Here is a 23,443-nt window from a genome sequence, read left to right on the forward strand (position 1 = left end):
TGTTGTTGCAAAACAAAAGGGTCGTTGACGATGCAAACAACAAATGAAAACAGCCGAACATAACTTAAGTGGCCTAACCACATGATCAGCATGTTTCCAATCTATCGCAGTGGCGTACTTATCGCACGTATTGGTGCCACTGAACAATCTGGTCAACCTCACAAGTACGTAATCACAAGCGCGCTAGCCTTGTGGTCACTATTCAGAACGCATACTTGTGTCATAGGCAAACTCTGCATTCACGCTTACTCACGTTTCTTCCCTGAAAGTCCTACAGGACACGTGACATAAACGAACAATTAAACTTGCGGGACTTACACACTCCGCAGAACCCTTAAAATAATGCGCCTTTTAATAACTCGTTCCACGCATACTTATCAGCGAAGTCAGAATACGGCTGCCCTCAACACACACGAGCAACCCAGTCATAAATCTGCTTCCTTCCGTCCACACAGGACATGCGCTAATGGAACTAAGAACGCTTCTCAGTGCAAATCATGCACTCACTGAAAATCTACGCGCTTAACCTTAGAAAATTCAAAAACACTTAAACAGAAAGAAGGTTAAATAACACACGCGCTTTACCATAGGCTTTTCGACGATAACCTTGACCTTCAGGTTACTCACACACACACAAAAAAAGCCCATCTACTTATTAATGAGCATCTCGCGAGACTACATGTTTACTTAAAACGCGTCTTTCAAATCTCGAGCTTCTCGAACGAAAACACAAACAAAGCTCAAACCTTACACATTGAAAGAAATCCTAGTCTCAAATCGCGAAAAACTTTCCGATGCTCAAAATAAAAAAACAGGACACTCCATTTCTACGGAAGGGCTCTTCGCCTCCCTTTCCAAACGCTTATGTCTGACTCATACTCTGAGCCGTCCTCGCGGTGGTCGCGGCTTGAAAGCTACTCTGGCTGCCGAGAGACAACAAAAGGGCTGACTAACTATCAGCTCCCCCAAGACGTTACGGTCTCCTGCCAATTTGCGTCCTCGCGCCCCGCTTTCCTCATAAACTCGATTGACCGCGTCGCTACTCCCCACCTGGTCTCGTCCTACCACCTTGCGTTTCTTCGAACTGCACGCTGAGCTATGAAAAGAACTACGGAACGACGAGGAGTTTAACAGCCTCGTGCCCTTTGTCCGCGTCCGTGCAGAACATTCTTCGCGGTCCCCTTTTGACCGGTGGCTCGAACGTTTTCGATGCGTCAACATCGTCAGTGACGACCGCACCTTCTTCCTCGCGCCCTGCCCTTTCGGGTTTCTCGCCAACTTTGGCGGCGCTACAAAAGTTACCGTCTTTCGGTCTTCACCGCACTTCTTTTTACGGCGCTTTCTCTTGGCACTCGCCTTCATGTCGCCTTCTCGTGCCTCGTGCTGGCCGGTACACATTTCGTCGGCGCGGATCGGTCTCTTACCCGCACAGTCTGAGTGATTTACATTTAAATCTACTCTCACTTTGCCTCGACTGGCGGACAGCCCAACCGACTCTGGAACAATGCAGCAGGCTTTACTCGAGCTAGACAACTCGCACTCTTGCGAACTGCCCTCTACTACATTGCCCAGCGCACGCTGTGCATCGACACACAGCCCGTCGGTATCGATCGCTGTCTCACGCGCACAGTCCGAATGATTAATAACTGAACCATCCCTATCTAGGCTATCTAGACTGGCGGAGAGCCGCACCGATCCCTGAACAATGCAGTTGTTCTCTCGTGAGCTATGGAGCTCGCCACCCCGAGAACTATTCACAACTGCATCGTCCAGTTCGCACTTCACTTCTGCACGCACATCTGGCTCTACATGGGTGCTCGCGTCTGTCGGGTCAGCAGTACCCTTTTCTTCGCTAGCAACCTCGCTAACATTACCAGCGACGCACACGCTCGGTAACTGTGCCAATTTGTTCGCAGCTGGCCTAGCTGTCTCTACAGTCATCTGTTGGCACAGCACCTCGTCGCTCTCACTACGGCCTTCAACGGCCTCTGTTGCCACTAAGGCATCATTGGCAGCTAGCCTTTTCCCTTCACTTATGAATCGGCAGCCAATCTCACAGGCACTACTCTTCTCGTCGGCTTTTGGCGAAAATCTGTTAGATGCTTCCTCATTCTTTCGCTCTGTACTACGTACAGAATTCTCAGACAGCCGTTGTCTCTGTGCCAATAACTGATCACAATACTGTATCTCTTTGATCAGTGCTGCCTTCTCTCTCTCATACTTTTGCTCACGCTCAAGCTTACGTTCCTGATACTCTCGTTCGCGTTCCTTCTCACGTTCGTGACGCTGACACCTAAGAGTAAGTTCTTGAAGCTCATGCTTCCGTTCATTCTCGCGTTCTTCACGCTTATGCTTACTCCTAAGTTCACGACGCTCTCGCAAACGTACACGACGCACACGCTCCCGTGGCTCCTGTATCACCTCCCAAGCAAGCGCAATGCTTTTGTTATCATTGCCACTATCTTGAATCGCCTTTATGATAGCTGGCGTTTCCATCCGTTCGTCCGCCTCAACTCCCAAATCGTCGCACACCAACAACAAGTCTAACCTCGTCAACCTTCTAAGATCCATGGCAGCTGCCCCGACAGGTGGTTAAAACTGTTTTCCTTAATTAATTTGTGCAAACACACAATGCAACAAACTCCCGATTCCCAGAACTATCAAAATGAACACACAACATTTGAGTCTGGCGAATCAAAAGGAAAAAAACCACGCGCTCACTTAAGGTTGCAGCACCCTGCCATCCGGTTCATTCGTCCGCTGTTCCCGGTTCCTCCGGACTCCCTGGGTCGAAGGCTCGCTCCTTCTTCGCTACTCCCAGTTTCTTCGGACCTCTTTCGACGAAGGCTCTCTCTTCTTCGCTCTTCCCGGTTCCTTAGGATCTCTCTTGACGAAGGTTTATCCGTAGCGCTGCCACCAGCTGATGCATTCGGAGGCGATCCTACCGCTGCCAACCAGATGTAGGGGTTGGGGGACGGACTTCGGGATGAAAACCCAAAACTTGGGAGTATTTATTCTACATTATGTACAGAGAGGTGAGCGTCAACTAACAGACGTACAGTCATTACGGGCCGGCAGCAATTCGGACGCTGCGGCCCGCGGCAAGAAGTTCGAGAGAGGTGAATCAGGGAATCAGGGAATGTCCCAGCATGCTCAGGTCTCTCTGGAAGGCTTCTTATAAACCCTTCGAGCACTGGAAGTCACGTCATGTTTGACCAATGGGGGAGTCCGCTCCGATGACGCCATTTTCAGCCAATGGTAGGCGCCCGTGTCGCGGTGTCACACCTGGCGGCTCTCTGCGGTCTTGCCTCGCAGACTGGCAATGCACTTCTTCTAACGAGGAGAAGGGAAGGGGCGCTCATGCTCCATTGTACGAGGCCCCCTTCTAATCCCGGCGGCGTACGAACTTGTTGGCACGTGAACTTGTTGCCTTCAACTTGTTTGCTCGGCCGCTCCTCTGGAATGTGCTTTCCTGCTTCTGCATTCCTCAATTAGCTGTGCTGCGTTTCGAAGTGGTTTGGGGAACTCGAAGTAATCGCAGGAAACAGCTCCATATCTAACAACATGTGCACCTACCTAACTATGTGTAAGAAAGAAAACGAATACTAAAGTGTGCTCTGTGGGTACTAACCGACTCACTTTCCTTGTTGCATGTCCATCCAGAAATGCTTTAGGAATTTCAAGAATTGCAAACGCTTCATTTTTTGTTTTCTAACGCTCCACATGGCTAATTCATTCCTATATGAGCCATGCAGACGTGACCAACTTACCGCCTATTAATCGACGCACTTGGAAACTCCCGTAGGGCTCCTCCTTGATGGGGCAGTCGAGACTAGGCGTGTGGAAATTGCAGTAGAAGATGGTACCCGCCGGTAGCGTTACCTGGGGGCCGGCTTCCGTCTCTGACTCTGGAGACGAGGTGCGTAATGCGAAACAGATCACACAATGGGAACGTGAGACGGCGGGTCGCACGCAAGAGCTCTGCACGCGCGCGCGAGAACAGTTGACGAGACGACACCATGGCGAGTACTATGCACGCACACGGCGCAGCGACGAAAGAAAGGGGATGTTTTGGCCGTCTGTCGTGCCTTGTCAATAAATTGGCGCACTGTCAATAAATTGCGTTACTACAATGTGCACAGGGTGTCGTTTCAATTAAAGTTAGTCGAGCTGTTATACTGTATCATTGTCATCATAATCTTTTTATTTCCACTGCAGGACGAAGCCCCCCCCCCCCCCACGCACACACACACACTCACACACTTCATAATGCAATATATGATTAGGCGATCTACGGCGTTCGGTCATCAGTCTTTTGATTTTAGTTAAAGGAATACCTTCCGATATTCTTTTCCGCGCTTTGCTCATGGCGCGCGAGATACAAGAAGTGGCACGTGATGAGGCGCCCACTCACCGCGACACCAGTGGTCCCAAAAGTGATTCGAAGTATGTAACTCCAATTTTTTCCTGACTCTGGGACCGGCCGAAGCCAATAGAGGTGTGTGCATAGTGGTTTCTGAGACCGATTGAATACGAATCGAATAGCGCAAGAAGCGAATCGAATACCGAATACTTTTCGGTTAGTTTTCCAATAACGAACACCCGTTTTCAACTGACGTTCACATCCAAGTATTTATAACGTTAGCAAGTCATTACATTGCACGTGTTTAAGCGTTATTTGCTAGAACTACAACTGGAGCATTACGAACAAATAGGCTGTTCGTTCGCATGCAAAGTTTTTCCGAGAGTGTGGATGATCCCTGTATGGCCGGTAATGGCTGGAGCGACGCAGGCTGTGCCTCTATGTAAACTCTCATGCTTTATGCCCACGCTATGATCGCGGGCACGATGTTATTTGTACTTTTGCGTTTTAATGGGCACAGTTGACGTTTTCAAATACTCTGGAAAATACTCGAAGAATATCCGCATATCCGCTCGGATGCAGCGATGGCGTAGAGCCTCCGCCTCGCGTGCAAGAGGACCGTGGTTCGAATCCCGGTGCCGCACAATTTTCCACCGGATTAAAAAGAAATCCGCGTGTTGATAAAATTGCACAAACATGGCCTGGAGTGCGGCCTGATCCCGGTGACCAGAATCGGTAACGCACTCCCTCACCAAGAGCATGATTGGCCACCCTGGTGCAGTACTAGGCCACAACCTCCTATATGAATACAACAATCAAACCCCCGCCCTCAGTCCACTGTGACGCAGCAGAGGGTGCTAAGAATCCGTGCATCCGGACAGGCCGCGATTGGGATCTGAACCTGGCAACGTTTAACGCCAGAACGTTATCTAATGAGGCGAGTCTAGCAGTGCTATTGGAGGAATTAGAGGGCAGTAAATGGATATAATAGGGCTCAGTGAAGTTAGCAGGCCAAAAGAAGCGCATGCAGTGCTAAAAAGCGGGCACGTCCTGTGTTACCGAGGCTTAACGGAGAGACGAGAACTAGGAGTCGGATTCCTGATTAATAAGAATATAGCTGGTAATATACAGGAACTTTATAGCATTAACGAGAGGGTGGCAGGTCTTGTTGTAAAACTTAATAAGAGGTACAAAATGAAGGTCGTACAGGTCTACGCCCCCACTTCCAGTCATGATGACCGGGAAGTCGAAAGCTTCTATGAATACGTGGAATCCGCGATGGGTAGAGTGCAAAGAAAATACGCTATACTGATGGGCGACTTCAATGCCAGGGTAGGCAAGAAGCAGGTGGAGACAAGTCAGTGGAGGAATATGGCATATGCACTAGGAATAGCAGAGGAGAGTTATTAGTAGAGCTTGCGGAACAGAATAATATGCGGATTATGAATACCTTCTTCCGCAAGCGGGATAGGCGAAAGTGGGCGTGGAGGAGCCCGAACGGCGAGACTAGAAATGAAATAGACTTCATACTCTGCGCTAACCCTGGCATCATACAAGATGTGGACGTGCTCAGCAAGAAATTTGCGGAATATAACCAACCCTTATATATAGCTTTCATTGATACGAGAAAGCGTTTGATTCTGTCGAAACCTCAGCAGTCATGGAGGCATTACGGAATCGGGGTGTAGACGAGCCGTATATAAAAATACTGAAAGTTATCTATAGCGACACAACAGCCGTCGTAGCCCTCCATAAAGAAAGCAACAAAATCCCAATAAAGAAAGGGAGATACGATCTCTCCAATGCTATTCACAACATGTTTGATGACAATGATGTTTATTTGCATCAGTACATGACGCGAGGAGCATGCAGAAAAAGCTGCCACATGGACAGCTTGACGAAGCCGCAGGCCCCCGCATTGGCGTTTTGCGCGGCGTTAGCGAGCACAAAGGTAGAACATCATTGTTTAGATATGTCCTTTACACAATAGTGAGCATCGCGAACCATGCGAAGCAAATGAAGAAAAAGAGAGATGTGCTCTAACAGGTCATAGTAAAAATCATCTCTAACCAATAAGGATAAAAAACAATGATAGGCACAATAGTATCACAACTGTTCAAAAAAGAAGAAGAAACACCAGGGTGAGAAAGACATAATCATAACACAAGGTGTAACAATAACATTTCTCATACAAACTTACAGGAGGTATTCAGAGACCTGGATTGGGAAGAATTGGGGATAAGAGTTAATGGAGAATACCATAGTAACTTGCGATTCGCTGATGATATTGCCTTGCCTAGTAACTCAGGGGACCAGTTGCAATGCATGCTCACTGACCTGGAGAGGTAAAGCAGAAGAGTGGGTCTAAAAATTAATCTGCAGAAAACTAAAGTAATGTTTAACACTCTCGGAAGAGAACAGCAATTTACGATAGGTAGCGAGGCACTGGAAGTGGTAGGGGAATACATCTACTTAGGGCAGGTAGTGACCGCGGATCGGGATCATGAGACTGAAATAATCAGACGTATAAGAATGGGCTGGGGTGCGTTTGGCAGGCATTCTGAGATCATGAACAGCAGGTTGCCATTATCCCTTAAGAGAAACGTGTATAACAGCTGTTCCTTACCAGCACTTACCTGCGGGGCAGAAACCTGGAGGCTTACGAAAAGGGTTGTACTTAAATTTAGGACGACGCCAACAGCTATGGAAAGAATAATGATGGGTGTAACGTTAAAGGGTAAGAAGAGAGCAGATTACGTGAGGGAACAAACGCGAGTTAATGATATCTTAGCTGAAATAAAAAAAAAGAAATGAGCATGGGCAGGCCATGTAATGAGGAGGGAAGATAACCTATGGTCATTAAGGGTTACGGACTGGATTCCAAGGGAAGGGAAGCGTAGCAGGGGGCGGCAGAAAGTTAGGTGGATGGATGAGATTAAGAAGTTTGCAGGGACAACATGGCCACAATTAGTACATGACTGGGGTGCTCGGAGAAGTATGAGAGGCCTTTGCCCTGCAGTGGGCGTAGCCAGGCTGATGATGATGATGATGATGATGATGATTAAAATTACTCGGGAGAACTGTATAGACCGTTCTATCGGCGAAGAGGAACGTATCCTCTAACCAACGCGCGGCGCGGCTCTCCTCCTCGCACTGGTATGTGCCGATTGCCGTTTCCCCAAGCGGCAGCTTGGAACGGTTGCGCTGTCATTGCGAATTAACGCGATTCTGACGTGTTCCCTTTGTGATCGCTGCAATTTCAGATGACTCAAGGTGAGCTGGCTGCCACTGTGCTGTATTCGGCTGCAAAAGTAACTTTTGGAGGCGAATGTGAAATGCACCTTCAGCTGCGGCGACTCAATGGACTCCGCCGCTGTGGTTGCAGACAAGCGTCCGCTTTGGATTCGTCACGTCACGAGCGCGCCTCGACGGAACAGAGCGGGCGAAAGGGGCCACCTGTTACAGCAATAGGGGAGAGGGCATCGCCGCGGCGCCACGTCACCCTCTCTGTCGGAAGCCGGCGCGTGGTGCCCGAGCCAGAAACGCAGACTGCTAGTTTAAGGGCCCCTCACCAGGTCTGGCCATTTGAGTTGACAAGCGAAGAGCACACATTGCGCGATAACAATCGTGTCTGCAAAGTATTAGATCGCTACGCGCCCCCAAAGATCTGAAATTTATAACCGAACGCTGTTTTCCCTCTTCGCGGCCACCGCGCTCCAAGCCGGAGGATGATGTACACGTATACTAGTGAGCCTACGTACACGTGTTTGCGCTGTGACGTCGCTAGTGGTGACACGTGACTTCGAGAATTAGTCAAGGCAACATCAGCTCATGATTATATTGCGCTTAGAGTTACACTGATGAACGTGAAGGACAGGACGCGGACGTACGTAGCGCAACACCAGTAATTTGCGTAATATGCTGCTTGATTAGACGAATTCAAGCTTAGAGAAATAATATAACAAACAAACCGAATGCCTGCGTGTTTTTGTTTTACTTTGCACCGCAGCAAGAGAACTGTGCTTCCGTTTCATCTGCTTGTTCCTACGTCGTGCAGTCGCGCGTGCAGACACCAAAACCATGTCATTTTATACCGCGTTTCAGAGCGGGATCATGCTCTGTGATCAGCTTGTGTCTGCCTCAGTATTCGTGTAGCACTGACTTATACCGCTAGTCGGGTGCCCTCGTGCACAGCTCTCAAAATCGTGCACTGTGCGAAACGAGACAGTCACGACTGCTCGTGCGCGACGCCGTCAGCGGAAGTGCGCCGCGCCGCAAAAAAAAAAAAAAGCGAGGAGACAAAAAGAATGAAGGCGGGGCCTGTGACGTATGCGTCACGCAGTCCTTGAGGTCCGGTATGGGAGAACGCAGGGAAGAAATTTTGCTTGCGGAGGCTAGATGGGGCGAGTGGAGAGAGTGTCTTGCTTGGCAGCGGAGCTCGCCTCCCGAAATCATGGGTTCGCGGCACTGAAATATTTCTATCTCGGTTATTATTGAGCCGATTTGAAAAATTTTTGTAGCAGAACGCTCCCTATAGCACACGTAACAACTTCCAGTGCATAACCAAAATTTGCTATGGGGCCTGGTGAGGGGCGCTTTTTAAGCAATGACAAAGTAGTGCCGCTTAGTGTCAGTTTCGCGCATGTTATCTACACACACCTACCCCAACTGGCACGCAAACTTACGCCCATTCTATCGCCAGCATATCAAGAATAAGTGCATATATATATTTTAGCACCACATTTAGAACAAGCACCATGTATGCTGCTCACGCCGTTTGTACATAATTTAATCATCTCCTAAAGTGGTTTTGCATGTTTTATGGAGCTGTGGCCAAAGTTTCATCTCATCCAGCCAGTCACCGTCTACGATATCTCCAGAAACAGTGGTTTGCAGAGCCGCACCGACGTCATACACATCCATTCTAAACAGGGAGGCAATGGGGGCAGCTGAGGCAAGCACCATGCATATGGACACGTCGCCATGTGATCAAACATGGCAGTGCCCACGGGATAGCCGCGGAATAGGGCAGCACTGATCTAAAATCTTAGTAACGACACGCTAAAAAGTACCAGCATGGCACCGGACGATAGACGGCGCTATGGTAGCAAAATGGCGGCGCCCTCAATAAAACGGTTTATAGTGCCGCGATAGTTGAGGTGCCGTGGGAATGATGGTTAGTTCATGGACTTGTCAAAACTTCGTGCTCCTGGCTTCAGACGTTCTTGCGGCTTTATTTATACACCGCACCTGCCTCTATTGGGTCAAATACTGAAGTAATCCTACTTTTTTAAACGGAGAAGGCAATAAGACTCTGCGTAGATGCATAATCACTGCGAATTGTGGCCGCCTGCAATGCATTGTTTTATTGAACATAATCAGTTTCCAAAGACACAATGTCGTTCCAAGCCAAAAGTATGCAGTATGAAGTATGAAGTACGATTGACAAATCTGCACTTCCCATATTGCAAACTTTCCAGATTTCCCAACTCTATATAGTGATATTCTTGGTTGGAAACTCTGTGTACCAAACGTGGCTCTCGTGAGAACGCCGTTGTTGTTGCGCCAAACAGGTGGCATGAAATCACCAGTAGTCATCGCATTATTTGCCTGGCACAAGATGTAAACTGCGCTTACTGCAGAGAGAGCTGAAGGCTGACTCGTTGCGCCCTCCGATGCTGCTGCTGCTGTTTCCCACACACCGGGTTCCGGGCTCGCATCGCGTGCACGGCTCTCCCGGCAGATACACGCGGCTCTTCAGGTAGTTGCCGCTGCGGGGCACGAGCATATCACTCGCTATACTAGGAAGTAATCGCGTTATAATTTCAATTCTGGCTAATTACAGAAAACGTAAGCGATCTGATGTGTCTTTTATTGGTGACCCCGTAAAGCTTAAGGTTTATTAACGAGACATGCAGTGAAACAGCGCCGGACAAAATTTACTTGCACTGCTCATAATTTGCACTGTGTAAAGAGCTTGTTTATATCACAAAGCCCAACGTACGATTTTTTTTCGATATCATGCTTGATACCTTGAATGCTGAGTGTGTAACTACAAAACTCACAATGGCGGTTTTGACACGCTGGGCGCGAAGTTTTAATTGTGGATAGATCAGTAAATCAATTATTAATCACATTTAGTGCATGTCCCCGGGACTCATGGCACTCGTACCTCAATACCTTTGTCCAGCGGTTTGGGGCGCTAGCCGTTAATTCGCTGACTAAGTGTGCACTCATGAGGTGTCTTCGATAGCCGAGTGGGAGCTTCTGTATACGTGAAGATGGTTATGCGGGCACGTGTGCCAACTTGACTGAAGGTCTGTCGTACGCGAGGCAGTGCTTGGTGTATGGCATCGAATTCAGACGACTCGTGCTAGACACGTGGCCGTAATATAAAGTCTGAGCGTATCGCTGCCGAATGGCAGCGTACACGCAAGGATACTTGTGTGGGTGCGACGCAACGCACCATGCAGTGTGAGTGTCAGTCATCATTCAATCTCAGGAATGGTTCTGTCGTTCCAACATGTGGCCGCACCCAGTCATCGCATCTTTCACCTTTCCGCTACTTTTTTCGTCGAAAACGGCGTTGCTTCTTGATTTCGATCATTTGGCAACAGGAAGATCCCATGACGAGACAAGCGAAAGTTTTTCTTTCTTTCTTTCTTTTTTTCTTTCTTTTTCTTTCTTTTCAATTTAAGTCGAGTCTTGATATTAAAAAAATGAAAGAGGACTACCTAATGAGGCGAAAGAAGCATATTGTTGATCATTAGTGTACATTTGTTCGTGTTTGTGTATCTGTTGCTTGCATATAATATTCGCGCCCGTTCTACCATGGCATCAAAACTATGATAAAATTTGCTAAACAACAATTTTTGCTAGTTATAGGTATTAAACTCCTTCACACCCTCGCACACCCACCGTGGTGGCTCAATGGCCGTGACGTCTCGCTGCGAAGCACAAGGTCGCAGCATGATATCGCGGCCGCGGCGACCGCATTTCTACAGGGGCGAAACCAGGGTTGATTGTTTTATTTAACACCCTTGCACCGGCCGCGTAGTGCGGTTTGCGGGAAGCGATGTTTTCAGCACGTGACCGTACACCTAGTACTAACCTGAGAACTTCGAACTTTAATATTTCTGGTAAATGTGCTTACGTAAAGGGCTGCTGTGTGCGTGCGTGCGCGTACGTTGGTCGGTAGGGCAAAGTCTAAATTGAATGAAGTATCCCTCGTGAATGTGCGAGAAACCACATGCTCACCGAGTGCAAACACACTCGTTATACGGAAAGCCCGCCGAATCGAGGCAGAACACTCACGCCGGACCGTAGTTGCAAACGTAGGACTGCACGAACCAGCGTCTCCTTGTGAAGAGCGAGTAGCCACAGCCGATGGACCACGTCTTGGCCCACACCATCTGAGTTGCATCACACGGAAACCTTGTAAATGACTGTATACTGTACGGAAACATTAGGCAAACTAGAGCGATAGATCAGGCTTCTGAAAAAGCAAGCACCTAACTTTTATTTAAGTCTTATGTGCCAGAAAAGAAAAATACAAAGGGAAAGAAATTATGGCAGAAGTTATGTCACCATGACTGTTGACGGTAAAGCGAATACATTTCGAGCAAAGTAGCGACAGAACACATTCCTGAAGTCAAGTTTATTTAACATGTGTAGTGGTAATCCGGCGACTTTCAGTGCTTCTTTTATCTGCCGCATACTCCGATATTGTTCCGCTCTACTATGGCCCTCGCTTGGCTAAGTCGCCCATGAGCATAGAGGTACGACAGCGACTGTATCACGCCGAAGCAGTGACGATAAAAGGAGGAAAAAAGAACGCAATCGATGAAACGACAAAAGTGCATAATGACTACGGCATGACAACAATGAGATGAGAAGGAAATTCATAGAATAATAAAAATTGGTTGGATCGCACACGGCAGACATTGTCAGCTCCTGACTGGAAGCTTGCCGTTATCATTGAAAAGGAAGGTATACAATCATTGCATTTTACCGGTGCTGACATATGGGGCAGAGACTTGGAGACTGACAAAGAAGCTTGAGAACAAGTTAAGGACCACGCTAAGAGCGATAGAACGAAGAATGCTAGGCATAACTTTAAGCGACAGAAAGAGAGCGGTTTGGATCAGAGAGCAAACGGGTATAGACGATATTCTAATTGACATTAACAGAACAAAATGGCGCTCGGCAGGTCATGTAATGCACAGATTAGATATCCGTTGGATCATTAGGGTGGCAGATTGGTTACCAAGAGAAGAGAAGCGCAGTAGGGGCTGGCAGAAAACTAGGTGGTGCGACGAAATTATGAAATTTGCGGGTGTTAGTTAGGATCGTTTGGCGCAGGACAGGGGTAATTGGAGATCGTAGGGAGAGGCCTTCGTCCTGCAGTGGACATAAAATAGACTTATGATGATGATGATTACGATGACGACGACGTAATAGTTCTGCGGAAACCTGCAAGTTGGAGAGATGTAATTAATAAAGGGAAAATGAGACATCCACCTAATCGTAGGAATGACTGCCTTTGTGGCAATTGCTACGATTGCGTGGATGTCTTATTTTCCCTTTATATATTACAGCACGTTCATTGCGGAAGATAGGGGTTCAGCACCCACGTGAAGCAAGTTGTTACTTGTCTTTTTGTTGTTGATTTTATATTTCAACTAAGCTATTTCAATTAAACGTAACAGTTAATTTCTCATGTGGTTTCGGCGGCTTCATTGTCTGCTTGAAATAGTTTACCAAACAAGCAAACACAAATTGGGGCCCTCGGTTGTCCTTGCGGTCCTCGATCATCAAAACTATGCTTATGCATTTGCATCGCAAAGAACATGATGGTAGTGCGAAGGCAATATTGACTCTACTGCGCACATCACATCACGCGATGGAAAAGGCTGAACACTGTCGCGGCCTTTCGTTCCGCCAGTTCTTGAAGTCCCCAGAAAAAAAAAAGATCTGTCACCTATCGTTGTTGCAAATTTTGGTGTATAAAAAAAAGCTCGAATAACAAAGGGACCACCTTATCTCGCCGATATAAGAACGGGAGGCTGGGAGAACACGGTGGCCACAGCATACCAGGACCGGATATAAGCACTATCGCGAAATAGCACTTGGAAAAATACAGCACCTTTATGCATCGTCGAGCATAAGGCAAAATATATCGGTGCATTAATTCAGCGTGCACGTGCCTGGCTGAAGGTGCCGTAGTGCTGCCTGTAGATGTAGGGCGAGATGGCGGCCGGCGGGAACTGTTTGACGCCGTCGTACCAGTAGGCGATGGTCGACCGCCAGTAGATCGGCGGCGCCGTTCGGGAGCGGATCTTGTAGTTACAGATGTTTTGGCCCACGGTGAAACTCTCTGGCAGTGGGGCACGCGTAGAGATGCGAATTGTCGGGTGAAAAAAAGAAAGTTCAGTGGTGATTTAGCGGTAAATGCTAAAGAAATGCGTTTGGCGTTATGCATCGCACCTCTGTGAGGTTTCTGATCCATGAATAAAAACGCGTTCACCACATTGCAAAGTGTTCTTCAGCAGGTAACTCGACACGCGTCCTGCTTCTTCCAGGGGTGAAGTACACCTGACGGTGGTCCTCAGGAGTCCATCGTCAGTTGCACTATACATGTATGTATGTATGTATGTATGTATGTATGTATGTATGTATGTATGTATGTATGTATGTATGTATGTATGTATGTATGTATGTATGTATGTATGTATGTATGTATGTATGTATGTATGTATGTATGTATGTATGTATGTATGTATGTATGTATGTATGTATGTATGTATGTATGTATGTATGTATGTATGTATGTATGTATGTATGTATGTATGTATGTATGTATGTATGTATGTATGTATGTATGTATGTATGTATGTATGTATGTATGTATGTATGTATGTATGTATGTATGTATGTATGTATGTATGTATGTATGTATGTGAGTGCGTGTGTTGCGTGTGGAGAAACATGAAATACCCCCGGGGGATACAGCTTTCTTTTGCTCAATACGTGTTACATAAAGGTGTTTTTCCCAGCGTGAAAGAAGCCCGCGAATACACGGAGAGTACCTCGAGCGGGGCCAGTCGCATGGCAATACTTTTCATAAGAGCACATACACTTCTTTTCGTTCAGGCTCACCTCAATGGCACGACTAAGAAGTCCCCAATGGAAAGCAAGGGATCGAGACACAGAATAGGTAGAGTGCTAGCTTCTTGTTCTATGTGTGTGTGTGTTTCATATAAGCTGATTTTGTAGGAAATTCATGTTTTGATGTTACGACGACTGCGGCAGGTCCGCGTAATCTTGTACTTCTGTTCAAGCGAATGAAACATGTTTACGTATGTTCATATTTCTTACTTGTATAGCGTACCGGATCTCACTGCTACAAATGTCTGCATTTGACAGCATGAGAGTTATAGATTGGCTGAAATGTTCCGGAAAAAATAGATAACTTTTCTTTTAGGCCACCTGAATTTTCCTGAAATATTGCATTTCTACAGTGAGGCGGCAAAGCAGAAACAGAAAGCGTCACGGACGTGTGTTGAGAGGTCACATTAAATTGGATTCTATTTAACTGTCACGTGCAGTGACCCATTTTTCAGAAACAATGGAGTACATGAGCGCCTCAGTACGGCAAATTTGCAGAAAAGGCTTCGAAGGTTTTTGGAACTCCACTAGACCAGCACTCATGTGAAGGCGGGTATACAGGCGCTTTCAGAATAGATGCTTTAGAATACGCGCGCGCTAAACAAATTTCGTAAAAAAAATATCGCGCTTTGAGGTACTTTTGGCTACTTGATTCGTCTCATTTTTTTGTGACAAGATAAGTAAGAATTGTGAGTATTTTGCGATAATGCTAAGCGACTTAATTTTCGCGAAAGCCTGTCTTTGGAGATTTTAGAGATTGTACTGCAACACATGGAATGTACTGCTTGGGTGTGTGGCCTGATAATAGCATTCTGAAATTTAAGTGTGACGTATAATAGCGGAATAAATATTGCGTAATACCAACCAAGCAAATTGTCTGACCAACAATTTAGTATATAAAGTACGGCCGTAGCCACGAGAATCGCTCGCATGGAAGACAACGGCCAACGCGTGCGGACGCTCACCGACGCGCCTGCAGTCGGCGCAGTCCGGCTTGACGGCGCACATGCTGGCCAACTTCTGAGCGACAGTCGCCAGTTCCTCATTCCACTCCTGCAAGACACGCAAGGAGGTGTGCGAATCACAGAGCTTCCCACTAAAATCACTGGAGGGAAATCTGGCGCTGCGATTGTTCAACTGTCATGGGACTGATGGTTAGCCCATAGATTTGTGCCGGATTTGTGTCATCTTCGTGGCTTGTGACTTCGGACGTTCTTGTGGCTTTATTCGCGGCGCTTCATCTGCATTTATTGGCCCTACGTTCGATACAATCATATTTTTGCCCATAACGGCCGAATGCTATAAGACTGAGATGCGTAATCACTGAGAATGTTTGCGCTTCGAACGCGGGCACCATTTTGCTGAAACATATCGATTTGCAAAGTGGCAAAGCCGTTTGAAGCCAGAAAGACTATGTAAATCCATGTACTTCCACCATTGTCACGATGGCTGAACCGCCATGCTTGCAGTTCCCGTAAACACTAACGCCAGAGTTCGCTCCAGTGATTTTTGTAAGAAACTATTGTGCGGATGGAATTATTTCAGACCTACCGTTATGCTGAATAATGATCACAGCGAGGTCACTAGGCGCAATGTCATGTTTGCTGGACCTTATAATATAGGGAGGACACAACACTACGCAGCTCTCTGGCGCAACAATGACACTTGAAAACTCGAGTATATGTGTAAGGTGATTGTTACAGTCAGACAGCGCGGAGTCCTGTGTCTTCTCGTTCTTTGTCCTGTGTTCAGCACTATTTGCACCAGAAGCAACTTGCTTCGATATTCAACACGCCTACACGGCTCTGCCACTCGTATTGTTTTTTTTTTCTGAGTGAGTACGTCGGAAGAAATTCAGCGCAAGTATTTGAGTATATTCAAGAAACTTGTTCAAGTGGGACATCACTGGCTAGGCCACCGCAACTGTGTGAGCTGGCAAAATGTCTTAGTCCAACAAGCAACGCGCGTTGCATCTCTACTGATAACAGTAAAAATTATGTGCCAGTTGTAGCAAAAAAGCGAAAGAAAAAAAAAAAGAAAGAAAAACGATTTCCAGAAAAAGTTTTCTTCTGTGTTCGCCGTGTGCACTTTTGTCATACCATGTGGTTAGCACAGTCACATGAAACGTATTTCAGGCGCATATTAGGCGTCCGTGTACAATTTGCAGCACGCAACAATGACGTCATTATCATGGTCTCAAGGCGCATCATACCGAATCTGCTTTAATCGGTAACCGCATTAAACAAATTTCGGCCAGAATGGCGTACGAGCGAGTGTGTGTATGATGACTCCCTAGCTCCTGCATGCAAGCTATTACCTGTAAAGCTTTTTTTACAGCGAAGCTGTATACCTCTACCATCCAAGGAAATTTTCATGTCGTAAGCAAAAAAAATCTCAGTGCCCTTCCACTTTGTGAAAAAGGATGACCAGCGAAGCTGCGTATGTGGGCCCTTTAATGGCGAACTGCACCTTTTTCGCGGGTCGGCCCGGCGTTGCACTATCTTCGAGATCAGCCCACGTATGGGGAAGGCTTAACGCCTGCTTCACCTTCGCCGTGGGTCGGCCTGGCATTGCACAATCTCCTGGATCGGCCCACGTATGGGGAAGACTTAACATCTGCTTCACCTCCACCGCGGGCCGGGCCGTTATTGCACTATCTTCGAGATCGGCCCACATATGGGGAGTGCTTAACGCCTGCTTCACCTCCGCCGCGGGTCGGGTCGGCATTGCCCTACCTTCGGGATCGGCCCACGTATGGAGAGTTTTCTGGGGACTGCCACGAAATAATCACCGGTTGGTAGAGGTAAACAGCTTCGCTGTAAAAGGGATCGGGGCCTAATGGTTAGAGCGCCGGGCTGCTGTGCTCGAAGGCACCTGTTCGATGTCAGCGTTGGTCGCTATTTTCTTTTTAATTATGCGAGGCGACACACGATCCTGTATACCTAGCTACTTACCTACGTGCCGCAAAGTGCCAAGAATGAGACAAGGAATGCTTCGCATTAAAAATAAACGCCGTTTAAACGGTTGACAGGTTGAGTTCACATCGTTACTTCCAGGTTTTAAACGTTTAGGTTCTATGAATATGTACGAATACGAATATGTGTCGGAGAATGAAGAGTACTTCGCTAAATGGAACATTGTGTAAAAATCGAGCTTGGTTCAACCGATGTTCGACCGTAACCCAGCGTCCCTCTCACCAGGTACATCATGTTCGCAGCGGCCGGCAACCCGCTGGCTGACTCGGCTCCCGAGGCGAGCCGGTTGCGGAAGGCGTTGTGCTGGTCCACGATGAGCTGCCGGTCGGCCTCGGAGACGCCCTCGTGCAGCGGGTGGCACGACTTCGGAGGCCGCACGCACTGCGTGTGCCGACGGCTGTAGCGCCGGTACAGGTCCGGGCAGGAAGTGGCGTCCACGTCACTGCCGGGGCGACGCAAAGAACACGCAGCGGGTAAGCAGCCCCATCTTCTAAGACACTGAGTGTGAAACCGAAACATTTTTTTTTGTTCCGGTTTTCTTTCCGATGCAACAAAAACGGTTCCGCTTCAACTGCAGAGGGAGAATATGATGGTGTTTGAACTGGTTTACGTTCGTTTTCATTTCCGAAGAATAATTGCAGAAATAACAGCCATCAGTTTATTCGGTAAAGAAGCTTTACTCTGCTGCTAAGTTGCATGGAAAGGCTACCCGTGTGATTCTTCTAGTCGCGCGTAATTCGTATGTACAGATGAATTGTTCAGATCCAACGCCAATGCTGGCGTCTATGTGAAGCGAAGCTTTAGTGAGAAAGAGAGAGCGAGGGTGAATTGTCAAGGAAGCCTAGAGGGGAACTCTAGCTTGCTGTTCTTCTCTTTAGAAGGAAGGCAAAGAGGAGAAAAAGAGGGTTATGATAAGTAATGCTGATGATAAGGATGCGACCATCATATACGCGTTCTTGTCCAAATGGATCATTCACAGCCTTGAATCGCAGCCGACGTTAACCAAAAAAGTTTGAGAGAGACTTGATCGCTTGCTTCGTTGATATTATGTCCGACCGAGGGCCCAGTAAGAATCTTTTGCTGACCTGCCTGCTGTTAACTGCGGCTTAGAAAGAGGTTTTGTGAATACGCGGTCCCTGAGCTCGTATTCATAAAAGGGTCTTACGCTATAATTGTTCGTAAGAGAGAACTTGAGCCACTTCTGATGCTGGACATATTATTAGCGAAGGTGGCCATTCAATGGTAAAGCCATACTTATGAACTGAGGCTTTGCGAATTCGACGTTCGCATCATATTCGACAGGAACACAGAAAAGGGATCCTGGAATCCCGGAGAATCTTTCTGCGAGATGTCTTTTCCCGTGCAGCTATAGCTTGCCTTATGCTAGTTCGACTACTCTCTATCATTTCTCCACAGAGCGTCACCACCAAGAGGGCTGGTGACACCTGCTTATAAATAAATCATTTGCAAGAACCCGGGATAGTAGGTAAAAAGCTTCAATTTAAAAGAAAATTACGTTGCGGAAGCGTGTGTCGGAAGCAATATGTCATTTCTATTGCGCCTACTTCAACTTGGGCAATAAAAAACCTTCGCCCAGCTAGGACGCGCTTCTTTATCAACGGGCATTTCGATGAGGGTGAAATGAGAAAACACCCGTGTACTTAGATTTAGGGTCACGTTAAAAAACCGCAGGTGGCCCAAATTTACGGAGTCATTCACTACGGCGTGCCTCGTAATCAGATCGTGGTTTTGGCACGTAAAACCCCATAATTTGATTTGTAATGCGTGCAATTATTCCGAATCCGCTATCAGGGGTGGCTGTTATGAGCTGCATGCCCCACATGGATTTGGCGTTGCGTTGCTAAGCACGAGGTCGCGGTATCGAATCCCGGCCATGGCGGCGGCGGCGGCGGCGGCGGCATTTCTATGGGGAGGCATGTAAAGACGCCAGTGTACCGTGCATTGGGTGGACGTCACAGAAATCCAGATGGTCAAAATTAGTTCGGAGTCCCCCACTATAGCGTGCCTCATAATCATATCGTGGTTCTGGCACGCAAAACCCAATAATTTATTAATTTATTTGTTCCCTTTAGCTCCTTTATTTTAATGTTTCAGCTTGCGCTACGTCACTGTTCCATGGCACCTTGTCCTAGAGTAAACCAATGGACGCGTACCGATCTACCATTCAGGCGCTTAGCCCGAAAGTGAAGTTTCTTTCCACTAGGGCATCGCACCGGGCGCGCATCTGAGTGTGCCGTACCCGTTGAGGCTGGGCAGCAACAGAGAGACCAGGCCAGCCACATCTGCTGCGTCCGCCGCCAGCGAGCAAACTGACGCCACGCAGAGCCATGCTGTAGCCCAGGCAGCCACTGGACACCGCGGCCTGGCGGAAGGGGCGCCACCTCGACGCCTGCGAGGAGAAGTGCAGGGTACAGCGCTGGGAACGAACCGGAATTGCGATTTCTTCCCGAAACAGAAGGTTGAGACCATGTGCCAGCCTGTAAACTCACAAACGTTACAACCTTAAGCGTGCTCATTTTTCCAATGGATAACACCCTCGCCTTTAAGTTTGTGAAAATAATATTGCGAATGACAGCGAGCTCTAACTGCACGCGTCATCATAGAAGGCATAGTTGAAAACTAATAATTCTGACCGCCGTGCACAGACATGCAGCAGTATGACACGAGAATTTGAAAGCGATCTATGAACTTTCATTTATTGCAGTTTTCGTCTCTTATGTCGCAGCTATCGTCATGTTTACTTACCACAATATGTTGATGAAAAAAGAAATCTTCATTCGTACCCCATCGATGATTCGATTTTACCCCTAAATGTCTAAGGTGTCAGCCATCGGACAAACAGAGCACGAACGGGCTACAAAGGGGTCGCAACATATCTATGTACCGGCCTGGTATGAGGGTAACACCCTTCTTCCCACCTCTAAGGTGGTCGGGGTTGGGAATGTGAATGCTTTATACGGCTCTTTTTTCTAGAAGATACATTCGCGACACTTTATGACAAGGACTTGATAAGTACTTGAAGCAACCACACCGACCGCATGTGTGTGGTTTCGAATTAACGATTACACAGAAAAGAAAACAGCCCACAGAGAACAGTCAGGTCCTTGTTATTCTGCTGCCTTTGCGCTTTGCGATTGACATACTGTCACGTATACTGTCACGTTTCCGTCGTACCTGCCCCGACGTCCCTGCATGCAAGATTAGCCAACCATATCAGGTTAAGTCGATGGTGTCAGTTTTTGAAGTATTGAAGTACCGTCGTGCTCGAAAATTGATGTTCGCCTGACGTACAAGCCATTCCGCCAGGAAAGATATAATGGCTGCTTAAGTCATGAGCGAGGTCCTGATCAACACGTGAGAAGCCCTGCGTGACGGTGACTTCACCCGCGGTAAGTACTAGAGGAAATTATACCAGCATGCTTTGGAACAATGCGATCGCTATACTGTCAGCGTCATCACTGAAACGTGTAGGCCGTTGGCCTTCGCACTTGACGTCAGAGGTAATGGCACGTGCTGCCCTTCTGTTGAGCTGTTGCCCTCAGCGTGCACCGTGGCTGTCTCAAAGACGCAAAATAGTTTAGGGCGATGCGAGAAACGAACAAAATGTGCCCCTTTCCTTGCGCGACACTCAAGCAGGACACGTGAACTAATGGACCTCCATGCATGAGGCGATTATAGTCAGTATGAGACATATTTTAGTTGAGTCATCGAGTATTCTCTCCAGTATCAGAGCGTCTCGCAAATTTTGGCGCTGCCACAAGGTATCCGCTAGTGCCGTTCGTGGTTGATCATCAGAAAATAAAGATCAGAGGCGAAAAAAGAAACCTGAGCCATTCTGTAGATCTAAAAACCGACACTCGATACCGGCCAGAATGAGCATTTTATCTTTATTATCCGCGCGCTGATGACGTACGTTTATAACAGCGAATAACACATAAGTATTGATCAAACGCGCTCTAATGTTATCTACCTTACACAGGCTGATGCCAAGGCTTTAACATTAATTGATATCTTTTCCTAATGTTCTCAGACTAAATCGCTCGTGGCTCAATTCTCCATTCCGCTTATAATTTTAACGTAGATGAGTGTAAAAGACTAGAGCAGTCTCTATCCTGTTACGTCAACTTAGTACCGGTAAACGTATTACGTCACCACAAGGCTTTTTGCATGGTGTGAACGGGAGTGTTTCAAAGAGCCTTCAGTGTTTGGAACGGCTCTGCTACTGAAGGTTCTGGTCAGTAACTTCCAAAGATTTCGCAGTGACCGCTATTTCACGTACCACCTCGGCGTTATACAGCGCGTGTGCTTTCGTTATAGATGCTCTACAGACCAATGATCGTAACATGAGAACTTCATATCAATCGTACTTTGATATTTGTAAAAAGTACACGTCGCGTGCACATAACACCAAGTGGTTTATTCAGTCGTTCTTTGTAGGATGTCTCGGAAGAACACGTCTTCCCAGCAATGCAGCATTGAGGTGGAGGTCGTTACCACCGGTACGTGTCCAAGCGAGCTTATATAGTGTTTGCAAAACGTGCACCTCGTCACTGACTATAGCAGCTTGTTCACAAACACAAAATATAAGGAAGAAGTCGGTAGTAGTTGGGGTGATGAAAGAAAGGAGAGCATAATAGGAATAAAAGCAAAGGCTGGTTGACGGCGGCGAAATATTTCATTGAAATGTAGATCTGCTCTCTTCCTCGCAGTCAATCTCGGGTGTAGGAAACCTCCCTCTGGAGAATACGGATTGGGGCGGTTCTTACACCTCCCTTCAAATGGGTTTGAGGTCTAACACCTGAAGACCTCATGAGCAGTCCAAAGTGGGCTCCTCCAGCTTCCACATCCGATATTTACGACCCGTTTTGGTTTTTCTAGGTAACAAGGGCTAGAGCTGCGAAGCCACGAACGCATCAGGCAGTATTAGAGTTTGGCTTCTGGATAATACCTTTGGTAAGCCACTACTGCAAGTAGTGCCATAAGGAACGCATTCATGATTTTATGAAAATACAGATATCTATGCCGCAAGACAAGCTACACGAAAAAAAAAGTGATTTAGATGATGCTGACCAGCGCCGATGACGGTGTTGACGTAATAAGCACCTCATACTTACTTCTACTGCTGAATTATAACGTACTCTGTTGGTAAATTTCGAGTTAATAGTTGCGGTGCTATAGGTGATATCGTCCGGTAGTGTACTGGCGCGTTTTGCATGAAAATGGTCAGAAATGTACGAGCAACCGCACGGTAAAACCTATACGCACGTTGACGATGATCACAGCCAGGTCAGACATCGTCGCTCAGCGCCAATCACCTACTAGCAGTGGGGGTGAGGCCGATGTACCAAAGCAATTCGGTTCGCGTTAGTGGTCACTCTATTCCCGCCCCGTTCTAGACTGCGCATTTTCTTAAATTTAATTACCCCCAAACTATGATATACTACCAGTTCAAAGAATCGGCGAACGAGACATGTCGTATGTCTCTTCCGATCTCAAAGAATTCAGTTCTTACGCTTAGCTATTTGGCGGGAGGAAGAACGCACACTGGCGCATCTACACTTCAGCGCACCTGAAGTCATCCCTGCAACAGGCTTTCCCATGTCGCTACCGTGTAAAAAAGTCTGGTGCTTGCTTGATTGCTTCTTTTCACACTACACTCTTAAACAAATGTACACCATTTGAGGTGTATATTTGCCACATGACGATAATCGTCACACTCTAAGAAAAGTTTACACCCTTTGGAGTGCGCCTTCTGCCACACAACGATACTCGCCATCTGCCTTGATGCGTTTCCTTTCTTGAAAACGCCGCGCCCGCTATTTCCTGTCGGGAATGCTATCATGCTGATAACGCGCATGCCGTTCGTTACTGGAAAGTACCGGGCTCGGAGTATTAAAGAAAGGAAACGCATCAAGGC

At 47.3% G+C, this 23,443-nt stretch overlaps 2 protein-coding genes across 4 annotated transcripts in view; one reads left to right on the forward strand and one right to left on the reverse strand.

Moving 5' to 3' along the window:
- The window catches only part of LOC135913351 (CRISP/Allergen/PR-1-like), a 74,993-nt gene that overhangs the window by 15,763 nt on the left and 35,787 nt on the right, over positions 1–23,443 (reverse strand). For all 3 annotated transcript variants that reach the window (XM_065445948.1, XM_065445947.1, XM_070537173.1), the window contains exons 2-8: positions 19,766–19,915; positions 17,728–17,947; positions 15,496–15,583; positions 13,570–13,739; positions 11,678–11,775; positions 10,001–10,134; positions 3,771–3,908 (exon numbers count right to left, since the gene is read on the reverse strand). In XM_065445948.1, the coding sequence (XP_065302020.1) occupies positions 3,771–3,908; positions 10,001–10,134; positions 11,678–11,775; positions 13,570–13,739; positions 15,496–15,583; positions 17,728–17,947; positions 19,766–19,915 (998 nt within the window). The remainder of the gene's footprint in view (positions 1–3,770; positions 3,909–10,000; positions 10,135–11,677; positions 11,776–13,569; positions 13,740–15,495; positions 15,584–17,727; positions 17,948–19,765; positions 19,916–23,443) is intronic.
- mas (trypsin-like serine protease domain-containing protein masquerade) overlaps positions 17,911–23,443 on the forward strand; it is an 89,451-nt gene continuing 83,918 nt past the window's right edge. The window contains exon 1 of the mRNA XM_070537172.1: positions 17,911–17,978. The gene's annotated coding sequence lies outside the window, so the exon portion shown is untranslated. The remainder of the gene's footprint in view (positions 17,979–23,443) is intronic.

This window comes from Dermacentor albipictus, chromosome 4 (genome assembly GCF_038994185.2).
Source record: "Dermacentor albipictus isolate Rhodes 1998 colony chromosome 4, USDA_Dalb.pri_finalv2, whole genome shotgun sequence".
Taxonomy (NCBI): Eukaryota; Metazoa; Arthropoda; class Arachnida; order Ixodida; family Ixodidae; genus Dermacentor; species Dermacentor albipictus.